Below are 24,576 nucleotides of genomic sequence, written 5' to 3'. Positions count from 1 at the left end.
TGTATATTTTTACGGGCATATAAAATATTTGAGTAAATGTACTGTGGTGATACCAGTCTCCTTTTTTCTCTGAGAGAAACCTGAGAGCCTAGACTTAGTTCTAAGGTTAATTGGCAAATAGATGTCATTCCACAAACTTTTGATCATTAGATAATGACGAAAACTTTTAATCATACGAAATCATAAATTCTTCAGAACTTTCCTAAAAATTTCTTAACCAGGTACATTCCACGAGAAGTTCAAGGTATACATGTAAGTTGTCTTTTTTTCAAGACGAGGAAACATCCAAAAATGGCTATAATTACAGTGAACATAATTTTGACCCGTCATGCACTTTAGGTTCACGGTTCATTTTCTTAACTGTCGTTTGCGAATCGATATGCCGGAAACGGTGGGGTTATTGATTACCCCAGCATACTTTTATAATGGATCGGACGAGATGTTTTTGGAACAGCCGGTAGTAAGTAAAACTTTTTGATGGACCTTTTTGTCTTTAATATAAAATACAGGCTGCAATATCTTGATGCGAAGAGACGACGCATTAAACAATGTTATTTAACCTTAAACAGGACTAAATTGTAGCTTTCGGGAAACACAGCAGCACATATTTTTTTATGATACCAAGTAACGGGACGAACAAGTAAAGCGCCTGTTGGCGAGCGACACGCCTGTCCATGACAGTTGCAGTACCACTCACCTTGAGATATGAGTTGACAAGTCCCATGTGCCTGTAATGTCCCAACATTACATGTACGGAAACCAACGTGTGGAAATAACCGTACCCTGACTGGTTCCACCTGAAGGCACTAGATGAGCAAATGATGTACATCTTAACAAATTTCACTTCGCAATTCGGTGAATTCACCCTCCCCATCAAATACTACAATTTGTTTAGTTGAACGTCTACGGATCGAGGTCTATGCGCGCTGACAATTTGACCCCTGTTTAATTTTACGTGGCCAAACTAAGGAATACGAGGGGCTCACCCTGTGTGGTTTTGTACGAGAATACTTTAATACGGAAAACGATCTCGCTTTAATCGCTGTCTTCATTACGTAAACAATATTTGTTACAGTAATAAATGTTGAATTGTACGTAATAATAACATATAGATAACACGTATTAAGGCATAATTTACGAACTTAAGAATATGTATGAGAAATTGAGCAATGAGTGTGTTCGCCTTTCAATTTTATGTTTAACCTTAACTTTCGTGAGTAACTGGAGTGCCTTCTAATTTATGTGCAGCAAAAAAATTATTAAAATGACTAAATAAATTATTCTCTATCTGTGAAATATTAGATTGATAAGTTTTTTAAGTTTTGATTGTAATATCTCTATCAACCTCTTTGTTATACGGGAAGTACACTATAACTTGTTCATGTAAAAGGACCTTGTAACTTCAGGTCATCACGCTGTGGTTGTCACAAACCGTTGTCCACTCTCGATCTCCGTCTGGCATCCGTCCGAAACAATTACTGTCAAATAAGTAATATTCGACAAAATTAAAAGACAAGTATCAAGCATGAAGCTTCATTCGCATCACGCGCTTTTCATTTGGTTAAGTATTGCTTATTTGGCAGTAATTATTTCGGACGGATGTCGGCTACAGAACAGAACAGGCTATTGCCTCGGGTGAGCGGCACCGGGTGCACGTACAGTACCCTCAGCTTCTCAGTTCAGGTGCTCAGTTGAAGCAGTCTATGCGTTGCCAGCAAAGGAAATCTTCAGGACCATTCCACATATTGCAGGTTCAACCGCAAACTCAGATCATCTTTAGTTCAATGGAAACCAAATTACACTTGAAATGGTCATATTGATTAAACCCTATTGATCATTCGGAAGGCACATTTCCTTGAGAAGAATGAGCAAGAAACTCTAGGGGTTGGTCTTTGTAAATATACGTAAATATACTACCACAGATTTTTGCCATCAAAGTACGCAGAAGCTGTATAATAATAGCTTTAGAATAAAGTTGAAATGGTTATAACCTTAACAACCGTGATCAGGATCACGGCAGTAAAACAGGAAACTTCCGGTCCACAAAATTTGTTAAAAGAAGTAAAGTAAAACGAACGGTAAAGTAAAAAAAAACCTTTATCGGGTTGTATTATGTTGAATTACAGATATTGGATAGACTGTTATTCGCTCATTATGGTCGATACAAGATTTACATTGATTGTATTATGATTAAACTTGAAAAGAATAAAAAATTAGACAATTTGATTTAGTAGTTCTGTCCGCTATCGCGGTCAAGCAGAGAGTGATCGTGGTACGAAGCAAAAATGAAAAAGCGAAGGAAGATGGAACAATTCAAATTTAAAATTTAAATACAAGCAAAAGGAAAAATGATATGATACAAAAAGGTGATATGACGGCGTAAGGAGGTCACACCGTCACAAAGCTTTTGTTTCACCATAGTTTTAAACGTGTGAATCGTCCGAAGAAAGCCGTAGGCACTGCCTCGCACTCTGCGCATAAGGGATGCTACCTTTTCCCGCAGTATGGCTTATGATGTACACCTACACTTTTGCAATCAAATTCCGATTGCCATTCAAAATTTGCCATTCAAGAGGTTTAAAACTATAGTGAAACAAAAACTTTATACTAAAGGTTAGGTATTATACAGCTTCTGCGTAATTGGATGACAAAAATCTTTAATATTGACCAGTTTAACTATTGCAGGGATTGCGTACAAATGTTTGTATTCAAAGAGCAAGGCCTAGACTTTCTCGCTCATTCTTCTCAAGGGAATCTGCCTTACGAATGAGCAATAGAGTTTATTCAATATGTCGATTTCAAGTGTAATTTGCTATGACCATGACTACCTATGAAATAAAGATTATTTCCACGCTGGAAAGGTAAAACGTCTAACGTGCATTTGGAAAATCATACAGGAGACCGATTTAAAGTGTAAAGATTTAGTAGCAGTAGAGCTCCTTGTGAAAGAGTTCGTCCAGGGAAGTACTGCTACCTTATCTATTCCTTCCTCCAAGCAGTAATGTCAGTATTACAGCGTTCCGGTTTTGAAGGGTAAGGATGCTGGTGAAATTACAGGCACATGGGACTTGTCAATTTATGTCTCATGGTGACGGGCGCAGTGGCAGATCTTTGCCATTTAAAGCTCTGAGTGGCACTGCAACTTTTATGGACAGGCGTGTAGCTTACCATCACGCGCACGATTAGTTCGTCCCTTCACTTGATATTATATAAAAAAAGTAATTTTTTTAAGAAAAAAAAAACCTAACTATAATTTTATTTCTTATATGGAAAATTAGAAAGTTTCAACGTTTCCATATGACAATTATGATTTTATTTACTTATAAAAATTACATTAACTCGCTGTCATGTAATATTTCCCAAATGCACGTTAGACGTTTTACCTTTCCAGTGCAGATTTGACATTGATTTCAAGTTTATGGTTCCTCGATGTAATACGAATGTTAATTACGATTTCACAGAGCGTACGAAATTCTGAATTACATTTAAGTATAACTTTGGTTATTGTTTTTTTAATTTGATATCAGTTTAGGAGGTTACAGTGAACGAGTGGAGAGGTTTCCGCGTTAAATGCAGTCGGCCTCGTCTTTTACTAAAAGACTGGTATGGTTAGAACTACGAATTTGTGTGTCGGATCCTTGACTTTGCACACGTTCACCTTTTTCAAACTTTAACTACGTTCCTTAATAGAATTGTGAATTACCTTAATGTAGACGCATGTGCAATTATGACCATAATTCAGAAGTGCTATAATTTTTGTTTAGCCCGACACAGAGAGATCCGGTCAATATAATAATGACTGTCTAATTTGGACAAATATACGATATGTCTTTTAATCAAATGTGATTCAGTTTTTTTAGTGCTATTTTAACGGGCATATTCAGTACAACAATGTCTTTCGGGTGCTGGCGGAGCCGCCCCACTTCAAGAGAAGAGAAGCAAGAGATTTTTTAACTTTTTTTATTTGTGATCCTATGAATATAAGATTAGAAAATGAAAATTTGTCAAAATGAGTTTTCCAATTCCAATAAAAAAAATATTTCATACAAATGAAGTGCCTATTGATATACTAATAGAGTTCCATGAAGATATTTACAAAAAAGAAAATAAAAAAAGAACTCGATAACTCATGATAAAGGTAATTCAGTAAACATATCCATTATTAAAAAAATATTTTGTAAAATGTAAATGTAATTTGAATTAATCCAAAAACACTGCTGTCCCTATCTTTTTCTTCCAAAATGAAACGACCTTTACAAGAAACTGAGTCGATCAGCATTAATTTGTTTTTATTAATATTATTCAATTTTTATGGACAACTCACGCTTGATCAAAACATTGACTACGTCAAATTGATTTAAGACAATCTAACGGTTTTTATGACAGTTTCCCTGCATCTCTCATGGTTTCAGGATTTCCCATTCTCAAAAAGTCCTAGTTCAAAAAAATCACACTGTATATTTATGACTCTTATTATCTAGACACATGATATCATATGCTATGCACATAGAATTTATGTACCTGTTATTGTAGTAAAGACGTAATTTTTATGTAAAATGAACAAAGCATAAACAATTAATAAATTTTCATACTCACGGAATCAATTTGTTGTTATAATCGATTTAAAAATTCAACCTAGAAACATTTTACAAGTACGTATTACGCGATATATTAAGCTTAGGCACGTTTTGGTTCACTCATTAAAGCTCGAAGGGCTGTGGAAACGATTGTGTTAAGAAATAGTGACCTCAAAGGATCTGAGTCAAGGTGGAGACGTTGAACCCGGCACGAAAGTCGTGTGTAGCTACGTGTTCAAAATAGTTCGAGGTGACAAGTGGAATGAGTGACATTTGAGTGCATGTGTACTTGTTTAAATAAAAACGCAAACATGGTGTTCGTTTTTGAAGGTTCAATGAGATTATTTATTTATAGAGCGTTGGCTACATAGTCATCGGCTTAAAATTTTAACGAATAATTAAGAAACTCAAACATAATTCATTATTAATGTGACAGTAATTATAAAACCCGCCATTTTCTCTTTTTTGAGGAGAAAAATGGCACGTTTTTTTCGCGGTCACTTCTTCAATCTTTTTAAAGATGGTTCTCTAGCCAATTCTATTTGAATTCGTAATAATAATGTATAAATCAGGCTCTTCAAGAAAGGGCACGAAACATCGCATTTAGTTATTAGGCGTTAGATTATTTGCTAACTTTTACGTTTATTTTAACTTCCGGTAGAGAAGAAGCAGTCTATTGTGAGAGTTCTCAATACTGTTACGTAGTTTTTATATCCGCGATGACCGAGTTTTTAAGTGACTTGTAGGCCATATTCGAAGAACACTTTACCTATGTAACGAAATGCTTTTTCTTTATCAAGTATTTAACAGTTCTATACATATTTTTTATAAAACTAAGTCACGGGACGAAGAAGTCGCGCGCCTGGTGGCAAGCGACACGTCTATCCATAAAAGTTTCACTGTCACTTAGAGCTTTTAATCGCAAACATCTTAGGGACGCTGCTACTGTACCCGTCACGCTGAGATGTAAGTTGACAAGTTCCATGTGCCTCTAATTTCGCCAGCACCCTTACCCTTTCAAACCGGAACGCAGTAAAAGAAATATGTAAGGTGGCAGTATTTCCCTGGACGAACTTTTTCACGAAGAACGCTACTGCTACTAAATCTACCCGAAGTATACTTTATCTATGTTACGAAATGCTTTTACTTTATGAAGCATTTAGATATTTCCATAGAATACTTTATACAGTGCGTTTTCTGTTAGTGGTTGCAAAACATGAGTGCGGTGAGTGCTCTCGCTTTCAGAATTTCGACATTCCAATTTGCAGGTGGGTTAACATTGTAAATTAACTGGTTTATGAATTCCAACAGTTTAATATTGCTTAAGAACTTTTGCTAAAACTGCATGTTTTGAGATGTAAACCCGTGGTCTTTCTGTGCGTCTCTATAGCTGTGGTAGTTCGTGGCTACCAATGAGGAAATAAAAAGCCAAAGTAATTTAGACGGGTAAGGTATAATAATACAAACTTTTAAAGACTAGAAACTAAAGCACGGCTTAAAATATGTTAATAAAATTAATAATCATTTATAAAATTGGGCGAGGTGCCCATGATGCTCGCAGCGTTCCCGTTTTGTATAGATATGTTAATATGTTGGGTAAGGTAGTTTAGGTTGGGTTTCCCAGGCCGTCTATTAAGTTTTTGATAAAATTCTGTAAAGACGAAGGGCACCGCAACCCCACGGGCCAAGGGTTTCGACTCCAAAGGTAGTCAGAATCGAGATCTGCGTACTTATTACCCTTTAGTATTTCCGCCAGCTTAGCTTAACCGGCCCTGTTGCTGGTGTACTGGAGATGGGTGTGGCAAGTCTGTCGACACACCCGGTCCTACAACGTGCCTGGCCCATACTCCAAGATATGAGTGTCATTATATTCGGTCCGGGCGTTTGCCATCAGTTCGCGCGTGGTAGTAAAGACTTCATAAACATATAATATAATTGGTTCATGGATCCCAATGTCCTACGTCTTTTCACAATTTTATGAAAAATATTAATAGACTGTTTGGGAAACCCAAGGGCCGGCAGCTACCTTGCCCAACGTAATAGTATAACTACTTCCGTGGCCGAACGGTTACCATGCCGGACTGCCACGCAGAGGTCTCAGGTTCGATTTCCGGGCCGGGAGAAATATTTGTATGGCCTTCATTTATTTCTCTCGTGAGTTTGGCTGTAATTTGTGGTTGTCTATGTGTGTTTTCATGGCACCCGCGACTCAGGGTTTCCCTAGAACGGGGCTATGTTGAGTGTGTACCAGCACCTTGGGCACCTTGCCGCGGGGACCCAATTTTATTAATATACATATAGTTTTAGTTTTCAGTTTTTAAACTTTTATTGTACACGTTACCCTGTTTTTTACTACCATGATATTCATGTTATTTTTTAAAAAAGGACGATGCAAGAGCATAATTTTAGAAAGAGCAAATTAAGAAATTCGGTTGTATTTTTTTTGTGTGTTTGTGAAGCGATTAGTCCGCGGCATTTATGAACCGATGTCGATGATTCTTTTTTTTTGTTGGAAAGAGGGCGCCGCAGTATTGGTCCCATTTAATTTAAAAAAAATATTGAACTTGTAATGGTGGAATTTAAGCTTTTATTGTAGAGTATATCTTAGCTCTTTTGAATTGAAATTAATGTTACGACATTATTGTCAGTGGGAGTTGTAAATCTAATAATATTGCCAAAGAAACGCGAGAGAAAGATTGACTAAATTACCTCATATCGGGCTGGGCAATAGTCTGTTTATACTTTTTAGTTGCATAATGGCATTCCGAGGCGTCACCGGGGCCCGGACGAAGTGTGTCAGCGCGATGAAGTGGCGATTTTATTCGGCGGCCTTGCGCACGCGCTGGCCCATTGTGGTCGTCTTCCACGCCGCCCACGTCGCGTGTTTTGCAATAGATGTACTGGCGCATTTTGATAAGTGCACTGACGGTCGCTACAAAATGATATGGCAGAAGCAGAACATACAATTATTTTTGTTCTATCGTCGTCTATTTTAAAATGATAAGTGCATGTAGATAAATATTGTATTCACAATGACTTAACATTACGAGAAATTATTAAGATATAGACTTAATGACGCAACAGTAAAGAAATAACGTTTAAAGTCGACCTCGATCTAGATCTAGTAGATAGGCACAATCAAACATCAAACTGAAAGTAAATAAATATATTAATTGCTTCTGGGACTTATGTCTATAATAATATCGTACGAGTTTAATTAGCTGTCATGCCGAAATATTCAATACATGCATAGCTCAGGACAGTTAAATATTTAAAACACCTAATTTTTTGTCTTAGTTCGTAATGTAAAAATGAAACTTATCTGAACATGATCTCAATTAATTAAATACGAATTGTTGTTATAAAGCCAAATAGAGTGTTGTGCAAGTTATGAGGTCCATTTCTCAACTCGGTCTGCGTGCGCGGGCGCAGCCGCCGATGCATGGCAATGCGCTCGCATCTCGTTGCAACACGGTTGTTGAGATTAGGCTTTATTATCTGAATACGTGCTGACGACAGATGGTTAAAACTTATTTAGACCTACGTTTGCAAAATCTACAAGATAACTAGAATTTCAAAACTGTAAAATTTGTAACCATATAAAATTAAAATTAATAAACCAAAAATCTTAGTGAATCTAAATGAAAGTTTGTTTATAATAATATGTAGGTATAGGGAACACCTAGACTAGAATCAATTTAGAAAAGCTACTTTCCCAAATTGCTCCTACCGGGAATCGAACCCGGGACCTCCGCATCTGGTGCCCACTATGTACACCGTTAGTCCACTGAGGTCGTTAAATATGATGTCATTTAAAACTAACTACGGTATTAAAAAAATTCCAAAATCGCTCTAAAGTTTCTGCTTTTATTTATTTTCGAATTTTCCAGTTGTTTTAGTCGACTCGACTGGATAGTTATAGTCAGTTTTTCTGTAAGAAGTTAGTATAAGATGACACACACTCATACATGCAAAACATTTAAAAAACTTAAATTCTTAAGGCAACTGTCTCTATAAACATAAATTTCTAAACTCTATTCTCTTGCTTTGTAATCGGTCAATCTCGGACTAATGTTCACTGCCTAATTTCCGTGCTAATTTTTATTATTGAAATATTCAAGTATATTATCGTGTAATTATTAAATAATATTTCACGATACAGTATTATATAATTTTCCACGATAAAACAATGGAATAATTTTCAAAAAAGGGTCCTCTGAAAACCAGCGCTGAGGCTCCGCCGCAGTATTTGCTGAGTTAGGCCCTTTTCAGTGCAATACACGTTGAGCGTAAAATCATATTGTACTTGTAACATGTGTTTAAGATGAATATTTTTACTTTCTTTCTTTCTTTCTTTCGAATACTTAAATAATAAAAATTGCCACGGAAATCATATTGCGGCAGAAAATAAACAAATATTATTTTTATATGAATAGTAGTTCACACAAAGTATTAGTAATTTTCTTTCACGGTTTCTAAAATATTACATTTTACGTAATATTTTACGGAGGAAAGTTTTGGTAATGACGCTTTTCCGGTGTGCAATAGGTACTAAGCAAGCGTGACAAGCAGACAGACACGTAGACATCGTATTCTTAATCGCAAACGCAGATCCTAGCACGACAAACGTGAGTCGGTACAAGTTACGAACAAAATGGTTTTTAATTAATTAATAACTAGGCGTTTCATTTTAAAGTTTTTGATTTTTAATTTTGATTTTTGAAGTTTGATTTTTAACTGCCTCTGTGGCCGAACGGTTGCCATGCCGGACTGCCACGCAGAGGTCCCAGGTTCGATTCCCGGGCCGGGAGAAATATTTGTATTACTCGTGAGTTTGGGTGTAATTTGTAATCGTCTATTTGTGTGTCCATGGCACCCGCGACACAGGGTTTCCCTAGTGCGGGGCTATGTCCAGTGTGTGCGTTATTATTATTATGATAGTTTAAAAAAAAAGTGAAATTTGAATTGATTCTATAATTTCAAATTACGCTACGTGTTTGAATACCAGCAAATACGATTACAAGCTTATTTATACCTGCAGTACCAGCACGCTATGATGGCCGTTTTGCCAGATTACATATAATATAATCAAATGCGATACGCATCTATAAGTTTCTAGATTTATAACTAGCATTGCATTGAGCTTTGACGCGAGTTTGCCGGAGATAGAAGTTGTGCTGGCCAACGATCCTGTAAGTGACGATCGTCTTAAATTTCATTTTTAAAAATGTCGAATTTCGAAAAACAAATTGTGTCGTAAAATTATACATTCCATAAATTCTACTGCACTTCACTATTGACAACAATGCACATCAATTAGCTCCTTCAACGTAGTTAAGAATTAATACGAAATTTGATGAGCGGACAAACGTCAAAACGGCCATCATACCGTGCCGGTACTATAATTGTTACTATTATATTGGTTGTTAAAGTTTGATGATTCTGATACTGAAAAACCTTGTTGCCGTTCTCGTTATTTATTTATGTTATTTTCGCACTACGATTTGGTAGTGTGATAGGAACTTAAAAAATACCCAGCACACTACCAGTGGTTTGCTTAGTACGATGGGCCCAGCAAGTTATGTTGCTATTGAACTGATATATATATTACATATACGAGTATATTTATGCAAGCATATTATACGAATCGTATATTCGTAATATTACCAAATTTAGCATTAAAACATTTAATAACTTTGATTTAAACAACATTGAATAAAACAAGCTGTAACTTAACACCAACAGTTGATTTGTTTTTATTTAAGTGTAGTCCGAGAGGGTGAGGGCCTAGAGCTGTAATACAGATCTAGTTGCCTGGAATTTTGATTTTTTACTTAGGCGGTGTTCACCCAACAATAGCACAGTTGGCAGGGGTCCGCTCTTTCTGAAAGGTTCGTCCAGGGAAGTACTACTACCCTATCTATTTCTGCTGGCAAGCAGCTATGTGAGCATTACTGCGCTCCGGTTTACAAGAGTAAGGATGCTGGTGAAATTACAGGCACATGAGACTTGTCAATACATGTCTCAGGGTGACAGGTGCATTGGCAGTGCGCCTTGAAACTCGAAAATAGAACAAGACTGATCTATAACCACCACCTTATCACGCTTACCACCAGCCACACGACTTGTTATACAAACATAAACCCGACACGTGTTTCGCCTCACCACGAGGCATGGGGCTGTTGATTGCTCGACCCTCGGCCGAGAGAGAGATTTTATTTATACTTAACTGCATGAAAAAATATTCAACACAAGCACAGCTGTTTTGCACGATTTCACCTTCATCGGGTTCGCGGAGTAGCAGATTAATTTACTTCCATTTTTGTCGTCATATTGATTAAACTCTTCCGATCATTCGTAAGGCAGATTCCCTGAGAAGAAGAAGGGGTTGCTCTTTGTGAATATGCATTTGAAAACATTTATTATTTACAATATTTATGTTTGTATAATGTTTGTTTAGTATTTATGCTGAGTCAGGGCCATTTCAGCACAAACTGTAGTCATAGGTATATTAAAATTTTATCAGTTGTTATAGTATTTGTTTGTTTTTCTCACAGTATTTGTCTTTCTCGCAATATGTGTTTTATATAAATGTGTATAAAATTAATAATGAATGTTCTATGTACTTTTATGTTATACTCTGTGAAGTGATTGTAAATATTTTGTTTCTCTTTGTATTTGTGCTGAATAAACGTGTTATCTATCTATCTATTTATTTCAAACACCTTAGAATGAGAATATTTGTAGAAGCTAAACGGGTCACTACCACGCATGTTTGTGTCATTGCCCCTTAAATGAATTTGACATTTTGTGAAGACGACTATGAAGAACAGCTAGCTTATTTGGGATTTCATAAGTTTTCCACAGGTGATGGAAATTATTTGTGCTTTTCCTTGCGAGAGTTACTGCCATCAAATATTCACAAAGATGACAAGTCCATGCGGCTAGGTCTACCACCGTTCTAAGTCACAGTTAGTAAAAATAGTTTTTGTTGTATATGTATACCGGCGCGAGCAAAGAAAAAAGCCTTCTGTAAAGCGGCGATAAACCTTCCTTAGCCCCCATAAGAGGTATAGTATCTCTCAAAATTGTGATTAAAGTATAAAAGTTTTTTTTTTCGATGTTGAATAAATGCACATCGACTATACGTGTTCTAGGTGACGGTCAAATTGCAAAACCTAAGTCGATTATATTGCGAATCGTTCGTGGTAATCGATCGATTCGTACGTCAACCACGTCGTACTGGTAAACGGGTGTACAGTCGCGATGCGATGTCTGGACGCGAACACATTTGAGCTTTAATTATTTCATGCAATTTTGGCCTGATTTCCAGAGACGGAAGCTCTAAAAAGTACCTATAGAATATCGTCGGATTTAATTCCTCAGACATTGATAATTGTTTCACGTCATAATTTTTTTATGGCTATTGTAGTTTTAAATATTGATAAATCGAATGCCATAAATGCATTGTATTGCCAAGACTATAAAATCCCCTATTGTGTCATCAGTCAAGTGTTAGTGGAAGTGAGAATAGCGAGGTGCTGCGCACTTGACCTACAAGTGAGGTTGCGCAAGCGTCGTCGGGACACTTTCTCTAATATTTATTCCACTGTGATGTCATTTTATTTTTTAACCGACTTTAAAAAAGGAGGGGATTCCCAATTCGACTTAATTTATTGTGTTATGTTTTAAGCGACTACTTTGTGAACCGATTTTGATGATTCTTTTTTTATTGGAAAGAGAGCGAGTGCCTCAGTATTGGTCTCATTTAAATTTGAAGAAAATATTCCAGCTCTAAGGGTGGCAAGTTAGGGCATGAATGAACGAACTTTCCGGTAAACGATTTCAATGAAACTTGGCAAATAGATGTAATTTCCGCGAACTTTTGAGGTCGAGTTTTTGAATAATCTGTACTGATATCATTTCTTTTGTTTTTATCATTGACTTACAATTATATGGACGTCGGGTCCGCGCTAAAAAGTGTTCGAACTTATAGGGCGTTAAAATCGTCTACAGAGCGTCATTCACGCTTTAGTCTTCGTTTGTTCGACTGACAGCGAAGCAAGCAAAATTAGACAGTACTGCGATGACATTACAATTTAAATTCAACGTTTTAGCCTTTTCATATTCCTTTACATGTCACTATACGTTTAAATAGATTGACTTGGTACATTTTTTCGTGGTTTTTGTATTAGACCCGTCATCCATTTATTTGTAAGTCAATGGTTTTTATTCAACATATTAACTGATTCTACTAGATGCGTTTTGAAATATTATTCTGAAAAGCCTAATAAATGTTCCTTTCTTCATTGATCACGATGATGTTAGGCGCACGGAAAGTACAACCACTTTGACTAAAAGTTTTCCTAAATTGGCAAAGATGTTTGATGATATCATTCTAATACATATACTGCTGAGCCGGGGTCTGCTCTAAGAAAAGAGGTTTACGTTGCATTTCCTTCACCGTTCGAGCAATTGGTAATTCCACATATCTAAAATATCACAAATAATAATAAAAAAAAACATTTTAATAATCGGAGCTGCGAACTTGACCTGGAAATGGCACGTGTGGCTCACAGCAACTGGTTATGCAACCCGGGACGCTTTCGCCGCTGCCGCATTCGTACCTACATTACCACCACTAGCCACCTGTGAGATATAACCAATGGTCGCCGACCCTTGGGGCTGTGTTTGTCACCTTACTGCGCAGAAAGCATTACCTAAATGATTTGAGCGAAAGTTACGCATAATGTTATACAGAATTATTATTTTAGAACAAAATATTATCATTTAATTTAATTAGCAATTCTAAAATATGCACATTATTAACTTTGATGACCGTTCATAAGCAAAATTCCGGCACTGCGCCTGTTTTTAACCTACTTTAACAATGGAGGAAGTTGTCAAATTCTTATTTCATCTATTTTTGTTTGCGATTATTCCAATATTTCTCACCCCTGACAAAATGAATGGCACAAGTGGAGTTACATCAAAAACGTTTATTGAGTTACAAGAAGTGGTGATGATGTGGGTTATATTGTGTTTGACGTAACTCCACTTATGCCATTCTTCCTAGGTTTCAAATTTGAAAAAATTATTCTAACACTGGTAAATTAACGGATGAATCCGGTTTATTTCATATTGCCCACTTTCCGTTAACCGATTTCAATACAACTTGGCATAAATATGCGATTGAAATGAAAATGATGGAAAAAAATACAACTAAAATGGATAAGCGAACTATTAAGATCGTTTTTTTTTCCATTAAAAAGTTATAATTGTTGTTTACGTACGAATTGCTCACTAGAATAATCTATGTTTTTTTATACGATGCCAAGTGACATCGATTAGACGTCTATCCGGAGCAGTTGTAGTGCCACTCAGAATTTACATCGCAAAGACCTGAGAGGTGCTGCCACTGCGTCGGTTGCCTTAAGACATACATATGTTACAAATCCCTTGTGCTTGTATTTTCACCAGCAGTCTTACCCTTCAAAATCGTAACAGCGGCAGAAATCACTACAGTACTTCCTTGGGCAAAGTCAACAAGGAGCTCGCTATTACTACCAAAGTAGTCTGTGTTATAATGGTATGTTTATTTGCTTAAAACGCGGTGTAACAGAAGATGTAAAAAAGTGCTAATGCACAGTGCTAATCATATCTAGTTATAAAGTGTTTGTGTCGTCCTCAGTGGCCCAAAGGTTTGCACTGTGGGCGCTGGATGAGGAGGTCCAGGGTTCGATTCCCGGTGACTAATTTGGGAAATTAACTTTTCTAAACGTTGTTCTGGTACAGGGAATTCCCTAGTTTGAGACCAGGTATTTGATGTGGTTCTCTCGCCTCTCCTATGGCCTAAAAGACAAATTTTTAATTTTTGAATGAGAGAGGCATCATTCCCCAGTAATTATTATTATTACAAGATTACAAGAGTTAATAGTTACAATTTTATAAACGAAGTAAGTCAAGTATGATAGAAAGTTTGATCTTTTTTCCATGATCTTTTATAGTTTAAAAAGAGAACAAATTATATAATTTAAGTACGTAAACATTACATATTTGATAAAAGCGCGGTTAGTCGTCAAATAGAAAACGAAAAACAAACAAAGAACGAGTCTATCGCGCTACGGAATGTAGGGTATCGGTTCTGGGGTATAACAAATACAGAGATCGTTGACTCCCGGAGAACTTTGAACAATAAAACAAAAAATCGAAGTTAAACATTCCTGTCCCATTTCGGTGTATCAAGATTTTAATGCTGTAGAGGTGAGATAATTAGTTCGATCTCACGGTACGCATGTTTCTTCCGTTATGACTTGCCTGGAATTTGGTTTTACAACATTTTATAAACTAAATAATTAAGTGTGTACGTAACCTAGTACTGGTTTAGTAGCAGTAGAGCTCCTTGTGTAAGAGTTCGTCTAGGGAAGTACTGCCCCCTTACCTATTTCTGCCGCCAAGCAGTCATGTGAGCATTACTGTATTTCCTTCCCGTTATGAGATATTATAAAAAACAAAACACCACAACACATTTCTAATTTAGAAAATAATAATCTCAGTACAGAGTACTAAAGAACCGACCTCAAAAGTATGTGGAAGTACATATAATTACCTAGTTTTATTGAAATCGGTTACCGGAAAGTGTGCAAACCCGGATTCATTCCCTAGTTCGTCACTATACGTGACTTGAGACAGAAGATAATAAAAATCGGTTCTCACTACTCAAAGTATATTGAGAGAGAAAAACGCCTTGAATTGGAGAATAGCAAAATCAACCATTAAAATAATTGCTCTTTATAATAAAATTTAGGCGCTCTATAAAAATGAATCTTCATGCGTGAATGAAATGAAATGGGACCACCACTGGGAATCATGAAAATCGGTTCACAAATACCGGAGTTATCGCGTAACATACATACAAGAAAAGAAAAAACATACAGTCGAATTGAGAACCTCCTCCTTTTTTGAAGTCGGTTAAAAAGAGCTTTGTTCATTTTGTTCAGTTTTAAGCAAAATTGCGTTACCTATTGTTCTGCTTATAATATTTTTATTTCTTTTTTATCTTTCGTAATTTAACATATAATTTCTACAATTTCAGTGCTAGTAATGCCAAGATAATACATACTTTAAGGTGTTATAAATAAAGACTACAAAGTGATTTTTTATGATCGTCAGCGATACGCCTGTCCATAACACTTGCAGTGACACAAACACGACGATTTGAGGAACACAGCTACTGCACCCGTCACCGGGAGACAAAGTTTCAAATCCCACGGGTCTGTAATTTCCCCAACACCTTTAACCCTTGAAAACAGAAATGCTGTAATGCTCACATTACTGCTTGGTGGCAGAAATCGGTAAGGTGGCAACAGTTCCCTGGACGAACTCTGTCACAAGGACTTCTACGGCTATTAAACAAATGCCAGATCAAAAATAAACAGGCCTGTATGAAAAAATTGTAAGCCGAGGAAGTGAAAGAAGTACGAGTATATCAGGTGGCAATGGGGTTTGCCTACCTCAGTCGTTCACCGTAATGGTGCGTCTGTAAAAGTTGTAATATTATTAACATTAGGTAATAAAAGATATAAGATCAATAAGACAACAAAGTTTCACAATACGGAAAGTAAAAAAGTTTAGAAAGCAATACGTTAACAGCAGTAAATCAACGCTAATAAACAGAGACAGCGTGGTATATTTCCGCCGCTATGGCGTTGTAATAAATGCTACAATTAGATTACGCAGGCTTGGGGCAAAGACCTTCATCCTTGTTGCTTTCTCCGCTTGGAGGAACAGTAATAAGATAATTAGATGTTTACTAATATTACGTTCAAGTGGTAGTAGACTTACTATGAATGCTAAAAATATGCGACCACAGTGGAAACTCTGAATTAATAATTTATTTGAAACTTATGTTTTACGGTAACCGATAATGGATGTCCCGGGTGGATTTTTGTATATGGAAACATTTTTTAATTTCGTTTTTGGGAAAACTAAACAGTATTTAAAAAATATGTCGAGAGAAAGACTGCGTAGTTGACTATTTACTAAACCAGTGAAAACTCACTCGTGATCATAAGATGTCTAGATCCCGAATTGTTGATTTGTTTTAAAAACAAAATATACGTGATTTAGATCAGATATAATAGATTCATTTCTACATTGCTATGAATGTGAGGTTTTCATTATTTCGAGGCTTTTGGGTATCGAAAAAATGTGTACTTTCGTTTTCGGGAAAATCGAATTGTTTTAGATAGCTCGGTGTTAAAAAAATAACTCAAGAGAAAGATTTTGCACTTTGAATATTTAGTACTTAGAATAATAACGCATAGAATGATAGTTTCATATCAAACGAACTGTCACAAGTGAGGCAAAAATCAAATTCATGTAGGCTAGTTTTAGTAGTAGGTTAATTTTCGGTTTTAGTGAATATTTATATAAAAATACAAGTTGAAACGCGTTACTTCCTTGTGGAATCTATTTTATGTTTGTCTGACGTATTTTTATACTCATTTACTGCACATTTCGTCATTTTTAGCTAAAATTCTGGAGCTGTTCGCGGTGCAAGTTGACCTTGAGCACTGAAGGCCCGCCCGCTCGTGTAGGCCCTTTGGGAGCGCTTCAATTTGCCTCACTTAGCGTGTGCGGGCTAGGTTTCTATACGTTATTATTCTAAGATTTAGTAAGCCAGTGAAAATTTTACCAAATTACGAGTGCAAGAAGACGTCCTCGGCCATTTGACTTGTACTAGCGCAACGCTGCGTGAGAATGCGAAGTGGAAAGCTACACACAAGTATTTGCATATTTTGCAAGTTTGTGCGACGTCTGTTCCTTTTAATATCTGTACATTTTTTTATTATGAAATATACAGCGGAAATGTAAATAGGAAATTAGTCTGTTAAAAAAAAGTTATTGTTTTAATCATTTTGCTTTTTTCTTCGCCATTTTGTCTATGCAAATCGAAACGTAGCTAATAAACAAAAGAGTGTCACTAACTTTGAAAAAAGAATAAACAACACGCAAGAATAAGCATTACGATAGTGGCCTGTATTATTTTTGAATTGAAAATAGTCAAAAAAGATTACTTTTCAGCCGCCCATCGTGTGTAATGTGTGTGCTTTTATACGGAATAAATGATTTCTATTTGTATTCCATTTGTGTTAAATCCATTGGTGTTAAAAAAAAATAATTAAAAAACCTGATTAGACATTTATGATGTATGTACTTCACTTCTAAATAGATTAACTTTCATTTTCTATAGATAGTTTACGATCGTATGTAAAAATTCCAGGTCCTGTCTTATACAATGCGCTATTGAGTGTAAATAGAGCTAAACTGCATTTATATTGTACCCAAAGCGTGTTGTACCTAAATGATATAACATAAACTTATTGCAACTCTGTGCTCAATCTGTTCTTTTGTCATTGTTCCACTGACAATGAACGCTCGTAACAATTGATTGGTCAATTAGGAATAGTCAATTAAGCACTTGTGCGTGTAATAATGCTGACCATTAACAAGCATGTTTTTATTGCCAGTTAACTTAAGTACCTTATCTATTTCACTACTTATCGCTGGCAGCGAGTGAAGCTTTCATGGTGCACATTCAAATTGCGCAAATTGCGAATGGGAATTATCGGGCTTTTCCTCAACAAATACGCATGAAATGTCGAAAGTTGCACATAAATTACAGTTCTGCAAGTCGTGACGTAATACAAATACTTAATTTCGGTCTGGGACTGTGATAATTGAGGTCACCATATTATGTATACGGGGAAAAAATTATTATATCCTTGTGAAAGAGATTGTTCTAGGAAGTAGGTGCTGCCACTTTGCCTAATACTGCCGTTAAGCAGTTGGATTCAATCGACGACGACAAGCGTGCCAAGAGGCTTATAGATGACTCAGAATTACTAGAGCCGAAGCTACAAAGCCTTATCGGTATAATAATAATATATTTATTTTCTCTCAACATACAAGGTAATTTGTATAAATACTTGCTGACTAAAGAGTTTCTATATTAAATCTTATTTGCGAGAGGCATAAAAATGCCTGTATTACAGGTTATGTTAAATCAGTTTACATAGATTAGGTAGGTACAGTAAATCAACAGTAAAATGGATTTAAATGGATTGTGATTAATTAAATACTTTAAATTTGTAAAATTAAATTATATTAAATTAAATTACAACAATTTTTTTTTTAAAGAATGAGAATTGAAATACAAGTTCATATGAGAAAATATCAAAAGTAAATAGATTTGTATGTGTAGTTCGGTAAAGAGAAGTTGGGCTAGTGTGCTTGCGTGTGTTGTAGGCATTTGTTTTTGGGCGGGTAAATGTATGAGCAATACTTTAATTATAACGTGGAATGCAAAAGGTTTTCAGTCTTGTCATAGTTAAGGACTTAAGCCACTTTACCACTGCTCGCTTACAGCTGGTTCTTGGCAGGTGATATATTGTTGTGCTGTTATTGATTTTATTATGTAATCGACTGCCAAGACAGCAATAAAACCTCTGGGCAAGACTTGTGCTACAGGATATATCAGCGTGCGAGGGAATTCCACGAATTAATACCGCCTTCCCCTTTCTATCATCGGGGGACCAGGCGTATGCTGGGGTTCCACGCCTATGTTGTGGATATTCCAAAGATTCGCACGAAGCGTTACGCTTCCACATTTATATGGCGAACGGCTATGGAGTGGAATTCCCTGCCTGCAGACTTGTTCCCTGAACGTTACCACTTGGACTTTTTTAAGGCGAGAGTGAATAGGTATTATGTCAGTTTTCATCAGGTGAGATGGAAGCCAAATGCACACTTATTTGTTTAATAAAAAAGGGTATATAACATGAGTATAGGGAGGAAAGTGCTGGTGAAATTACAGACGTTTTGGACTTGTCAACTTATGTGTATCTCAGGGTGACGGGCGCAGTGGCATGCTCCGATCTTTGCGTTTTAAAGTTCTAAGTGACACTGCAACTGTTGTAGACAGGCGTGTTACTTAACACCAGGCGCACGACTTGTTCGTCCTGTCATTTGAGATTATAAAAAAAAACTCAAAACATAATAACACTTATTAAAACTTGTAATGTAACTATAATTATTTATTGAGCATTGGGTACAGAATCATCGGTTTAAAATGGTAATAAATAATTAAGAAACTCAAAACGTAATTAGGTGCTTAAATCTTAACTAGATCTGAGTGGCAATGCAATTGCTACGGAAAATCGTATATTTGTTTTTTTAACGTTTCGGGCTCTTCAGAGGTCCCACAAATTTAGATCCGAGAAAAAAGTTTAATTCCCAATATGTGACAATCCCGGAAACATAAGAACTGGATAAAAATAATCGTTGTAAGATTAATTTAAATTGATTTATTAGTTGCAAGTAAACACCTTCCTCAGATGCGTACGAATGAAAGCATGGAAATAAATCTATGTAATTGCAGCTGTGAACATGAAGCAACCTAAGTCATGGCCGTGGTTCAAGCTATTACACTAATGGGTAAGTTAATGGTCTTAAGTTGAGTTAAGCCGAATAATGGGCGAGTGACATTAGACATAACGAGGTGCGGAACTGTTGAGAAATTCGCGGTTTGTTTCTGAGGAAATTTATATGTAAGAGAAGGATACTGAAAGCTTTCTAATGGCGGCTTCCCATGCCCCGTTTTAAATGCGCAAACGCGCCGTGGGAACAGGGCCGTCAAGAGAGCGCGTAGAGGCCCGTGGTCGCCTTTTTGCGGCGCGTGGTGGCGCGTATTCGGGTGTGTATTGAAACCTTAATCTGATTTGAACTACCGTTGGAAAATGTCATACATATTAGCATAGCTATTTCTGCAGCCACATTTACATTATGCAATGGTTCCAACGTACTAAAAAAGCAAAAGAAACGACCCTGGTGGATGACATTATTCGACAAGAGCAGGTCGAGGTAAATTGTTAAGATTTTATTGAATCGAACATACGTAGTTTGTTTTACGTGTTCTTACTTCATATAGGTGAGGATTATTGCGTTCCGGTTTCGAAGGGTAAGGGTTCTGATGAAATTACAGTTCAGACCCCCAGTTCTTTGATTTAAAGCTCTGAGAGTCGCTGCAACTGTTGTGGACAGACGTGTCGCTGTCTATCAGGCACACGACTTGTTCGTCCTGTCACTTGATATTATAAAAAAGAAAAAAAACAAAGTAGTTGTCGGTAGAAAAACAAAATATTTAAAATTACTCTCCGCGTCTTCTTAACACGCAAAGCCTTGCGTAGGTTTCACCATGGTACCGGTTCGCCTTAAGCAAAAAAATGTGTAAAGTGTGATAACCTAATTAGATGAGATTAATTTCATTGATCATCTTATAGCTTTACATTAAACTTAACCGGTTGGTTGGATTTAAGTATAATGTTCATGTTGCTTCACTCAAATCGGTTAACTGCGAATGCTGTAATATTACGTTAACTCATGTTACAAAATTATAATTGATGTAATATTGCACATTGGGATCACTTTGCTATTATTATAGCTTAAGTCAGCACAATCAGGGCAGTGGAGAAGAGCTGTGTTTTAAGGAACCAGTACACTTTGTTATTCTTTCGTTTGTTGTTTTGACTACGCGTAGTAAATCTTTTTTTAAATAATTCCTAAAACCTTTTAAGTCTGGCCACACAGACATGGTACAGGTAGCTAGTTTGCAACGTGACAACAGACGGTGTGACATCAGAAGCAGCCATGTTGCATTTTGTATAGAGATTTTAAAGAAAGCTCCATATCGCTATCGGATAGTAATCAAGAAAAACTTCTGCTTTAATTAGTGTTACGAAACAACGCAAAGCACTCGATTTATCGAGTGCACGACATTAGCCATGCGAGAACTTTTTCAGCCGAATTCATATTAAAATTTAATGAAAACACTTAATGGCGGCCTTACACGTTACGGTCTACCGGAGATGTCTACCTGTGCAGGTATACTAAACTGCACAGGTGTGTTCCACCACACGTTCCTGTTTACCTGCGCAGGTCCACTAAACTGTACAGGTATGTTCCAACACACGTTCCGGTTTACCTGCGCAGGTACATCTGCACAGGCAGACTTCCCGGGTATAAAGGTTGTAAAAAATAAAACACGCAAGCTTGGTAAGCCCAAAGACCCGCTACTGCCTCTGTATGGCCAGAGCATTATTTAATGTCTCTTCCTAGTAGCGCAAGGTTTCTTAATTTTTTATACATGATAGGTAGGTGACTAAATTCCACAAAATGGAAAATGGAATCCAAACGTGAAGAAACCTAGTGCAGCGTTGATACAATCACTGCCTGCATTTCATTCGCTGTATAAATGTATGCTGTTACAAATGAGTGCCAGGTTTATAATGACAACACCACAAACATAAATGGTCAACACCAATGCAGTTAATTCATAAATTACAGGTTTTTGATTACCGAAAAAACATTCATGAAAATACAAGAATGCAAGTGTTAATGCAACCGCCGGATATAAGTTTAAAAAAACCTGGGAATGTATCCGACCACCTTTTTTGGTACGACAAGAGCATTTTCGGCAAAGTAATTGCAAGAACTTTCATATAATTTAAGTACATAATGCATTGTTGTTGTTTTTGTTGATATTGTACAATAACGGCAAAAGCATTTAGATCTTTATATCATGGATTAATCGCGATACAATAATAGTCGGGTTTTTAGTATTTATTGGTAGTAATTTTGTAACTAATTTTTTTTTACATTGGCAAGTCGCAATTTATCAAAGCTAATCGGATTCGCTCTGGGCCTTTTGGAGGGAAAAGTGTCGTTTTTATTTTGACTTTCAATTATTTCGTGAAATCTAGTTTAAAGTCGAATAGGATAGTGTTATTGTGCCTTAATCGAAGATTAAAACGCGAAATTATACGAATCTCGAACTAAACCCGTATCGGCCCTTTCTAAGGAATCCCGAGTCAATCCAAGCACGCCGCCTCAAATTACCTATCCTCTTTGTGGTGACCATATTTACAGAAATATAATTAAACGTTTATGTTTTCGGCTGAAGGACTTTGTTTCCATGGCCAGCAATAAATTAAAAAAAAAACAAAGCTAATCTAATTTCTACTGATAACAAACAAATCAACTAGATGGCGCTTATTGCACAGATTTTTATAGATAGTGCCGACTTTTCTTTTATTTTGTTTAGGATTGGCGCCATCTACTCATATTAGGATGCGTTAACTTATAAATTAGTTTATGAAACATTGTTACAAATGACGAAGTGTTTTGTTCCCGAATGAAAGACCTTTTATTGGGTGATGAATTCTACAGTGTAGAGGAATTTCTTTTAAAGAAATTGTAATTATATTTTAATTTTGGAGTCTGTATTTCGAATTTAATTTTTATTTTTTTTTGTAGATCGTATTTTTCTTTATTTTTCTTTTAGTTATTTTATATTATATTAACAATAAAATTATTGTTCAGATGAATGACGACCATGTTATCCCTTGACATTATGTTTCGAATTATAATATTATGAAATTGATAATATGAAATAAATAATTATATTCTATTCTATACATCAAGTCTATCATTTGCTCAAGGAGTGAGTTCGGACGGAACCTATTAGGGCGCGGCTATTTGCACAGGCTGGTGGTCTCCGTACATTTAAGGTCAGGCCACACAGACGCGGTATAGCGGGAAAAGCGTTTCGGGGGCGGACCTGCGGGAAGCGAATGCGTGCCGGGGCATGCCACACAGCAATCCCGAGTGTAGTTCGTGACGGGACAGCGGCACGGAGGCGGCCGGTGTGACACCAAAAGCGTCACGCCACATTTCATTTTCAACACAAATAAAGAAAGGTCCATGTCACTATCGGATAGTGATGTAGAAGAACATCTTTAAACTTTTGTATGGGGTGTTAAAGTTACCTTGAAAAAAAATCTGCTAAAAATTTAAAGAAAAAATTAAATACATATTTTTTTAGTGCTGAAACTAAAGTGTACTAGAGTAATTCGGGCTTTCTTTGGCATTGTGCTCATTAGCTGGGCTGTTTCCGGTTACCGTTACAAAAACTAGAACAGCAAAATTAGCAAATTTGTAATTGTAGTACTTAAAAATGGGGTACAGGGGGTACATTTTCAACATTTTTCATTAAAATGCTTATATTACAAAAAGAAAATGACTCCGATTTTTTAAATATTTTTTTCTGGGTAGTTACAAACTAGGCAACATTCTGTTCCCAGGTTATCGTTGAGTTTTGGGACACTCTGTATACTTACTTTGAAGGATTTGAATCAAACTATTCATATGAACAGAAATTGTTTATTTAAAAACATTAAAAAAATTCTATAATCTTAACAAAATTAACTTGAAACTATTTTTTCAGTGAGACTCACTGGGCATTTTCATTATAACAAATAATAGGTATATAAGATTTGTAGAATCAACAATAATAATTGCATTTAACTACTGTACCTACTTACTTTATTATTAACAATCTATATACGTAATTAACTTGAAACTTCTTTTTCTATCAGTCCAAATGGGCATTTTTATTTTAATAAATAATAAGTACCTATCTAAGATTTGTATAACACCAACTATTTTGTTTAAGTTATGTATCTACAGAAGTGCATTATTTTGAACAATCTTAACATAGTTAACTTGAAACTTCTTTTTCTATCTGTCTCACTGGGCATTTTTATTTTGACAAATTATTTGTCATCTGATTATTTTGAATTGCAATTGAAATTAACTTGAAACTTCTTTTTGTAGCAGTCTCCCTGGGCGTTTTTATTTCAACTAATAATATGTATCTATCTAAGATTTATGTAACAACAATTGTATTTAACTTATGTACCTACTTATATTATTTTGAGCAATTTTAACATAGTTAACTTAAAACTTCTATTTCTAACAAACTCGCTGGGCATTTTTATTTTAACAAATAATTAATAGGTCCCTATCGAAAGTTACATTATTATGAACAATCAACAATCTTAACACAATTAATTCAAACTTCTTTTACTATCAGTCTAAT

At 36.0% G+C, this 24,576-nt stretch overlaps 1 protein-coding gene across 1 annotated transcript in view; it reads right to left on the bottom strand.

Annotated features, from left to right (window-relative positions):
- Positions 1-23,939, bottom strand: part of LOC113233223 (nose resistant to fluoxetine protein 6-like) — a 56,678-nt gene extending 32,739 nt beyond the window's left edge. The window contains exon 1 of the mRNA XM_026468261.1: positions 23,933-23,939. Coding sequence (XP_026324046.1) covers positions 23,933-23,939 — 7 coding nt within the window. The remainder of the gene's footprint in view (positions 1-23,932) is intronic.
- Positions 23,940-24,576: the final 637 nt, after the last annotated feature.

Source organism: Hyposmocoma kahamanoa, unplaced genomic scaffold, assembly GCF_003589595.1.
Source record: "Hyposmocoma kahamanoa isolate Upper Pololo Valley unplaced genomic scaffold, ASM358959v1 78, whole genome shotgun sequence".
In the NCBI taxonomy this organism is placed as follows: domain Eukaryota; kingdom Metazoa; phylum Arthropoda; class Insecta; order Lepidoptera; family Cosmopterigidae; genus Hyposmocoma; species Hyposmocoma kahamanoa.
Note: the sequence above shows the minus strand (reverse complement) of the source record. Positions and strands in the feature narration are given on the sequence as shown.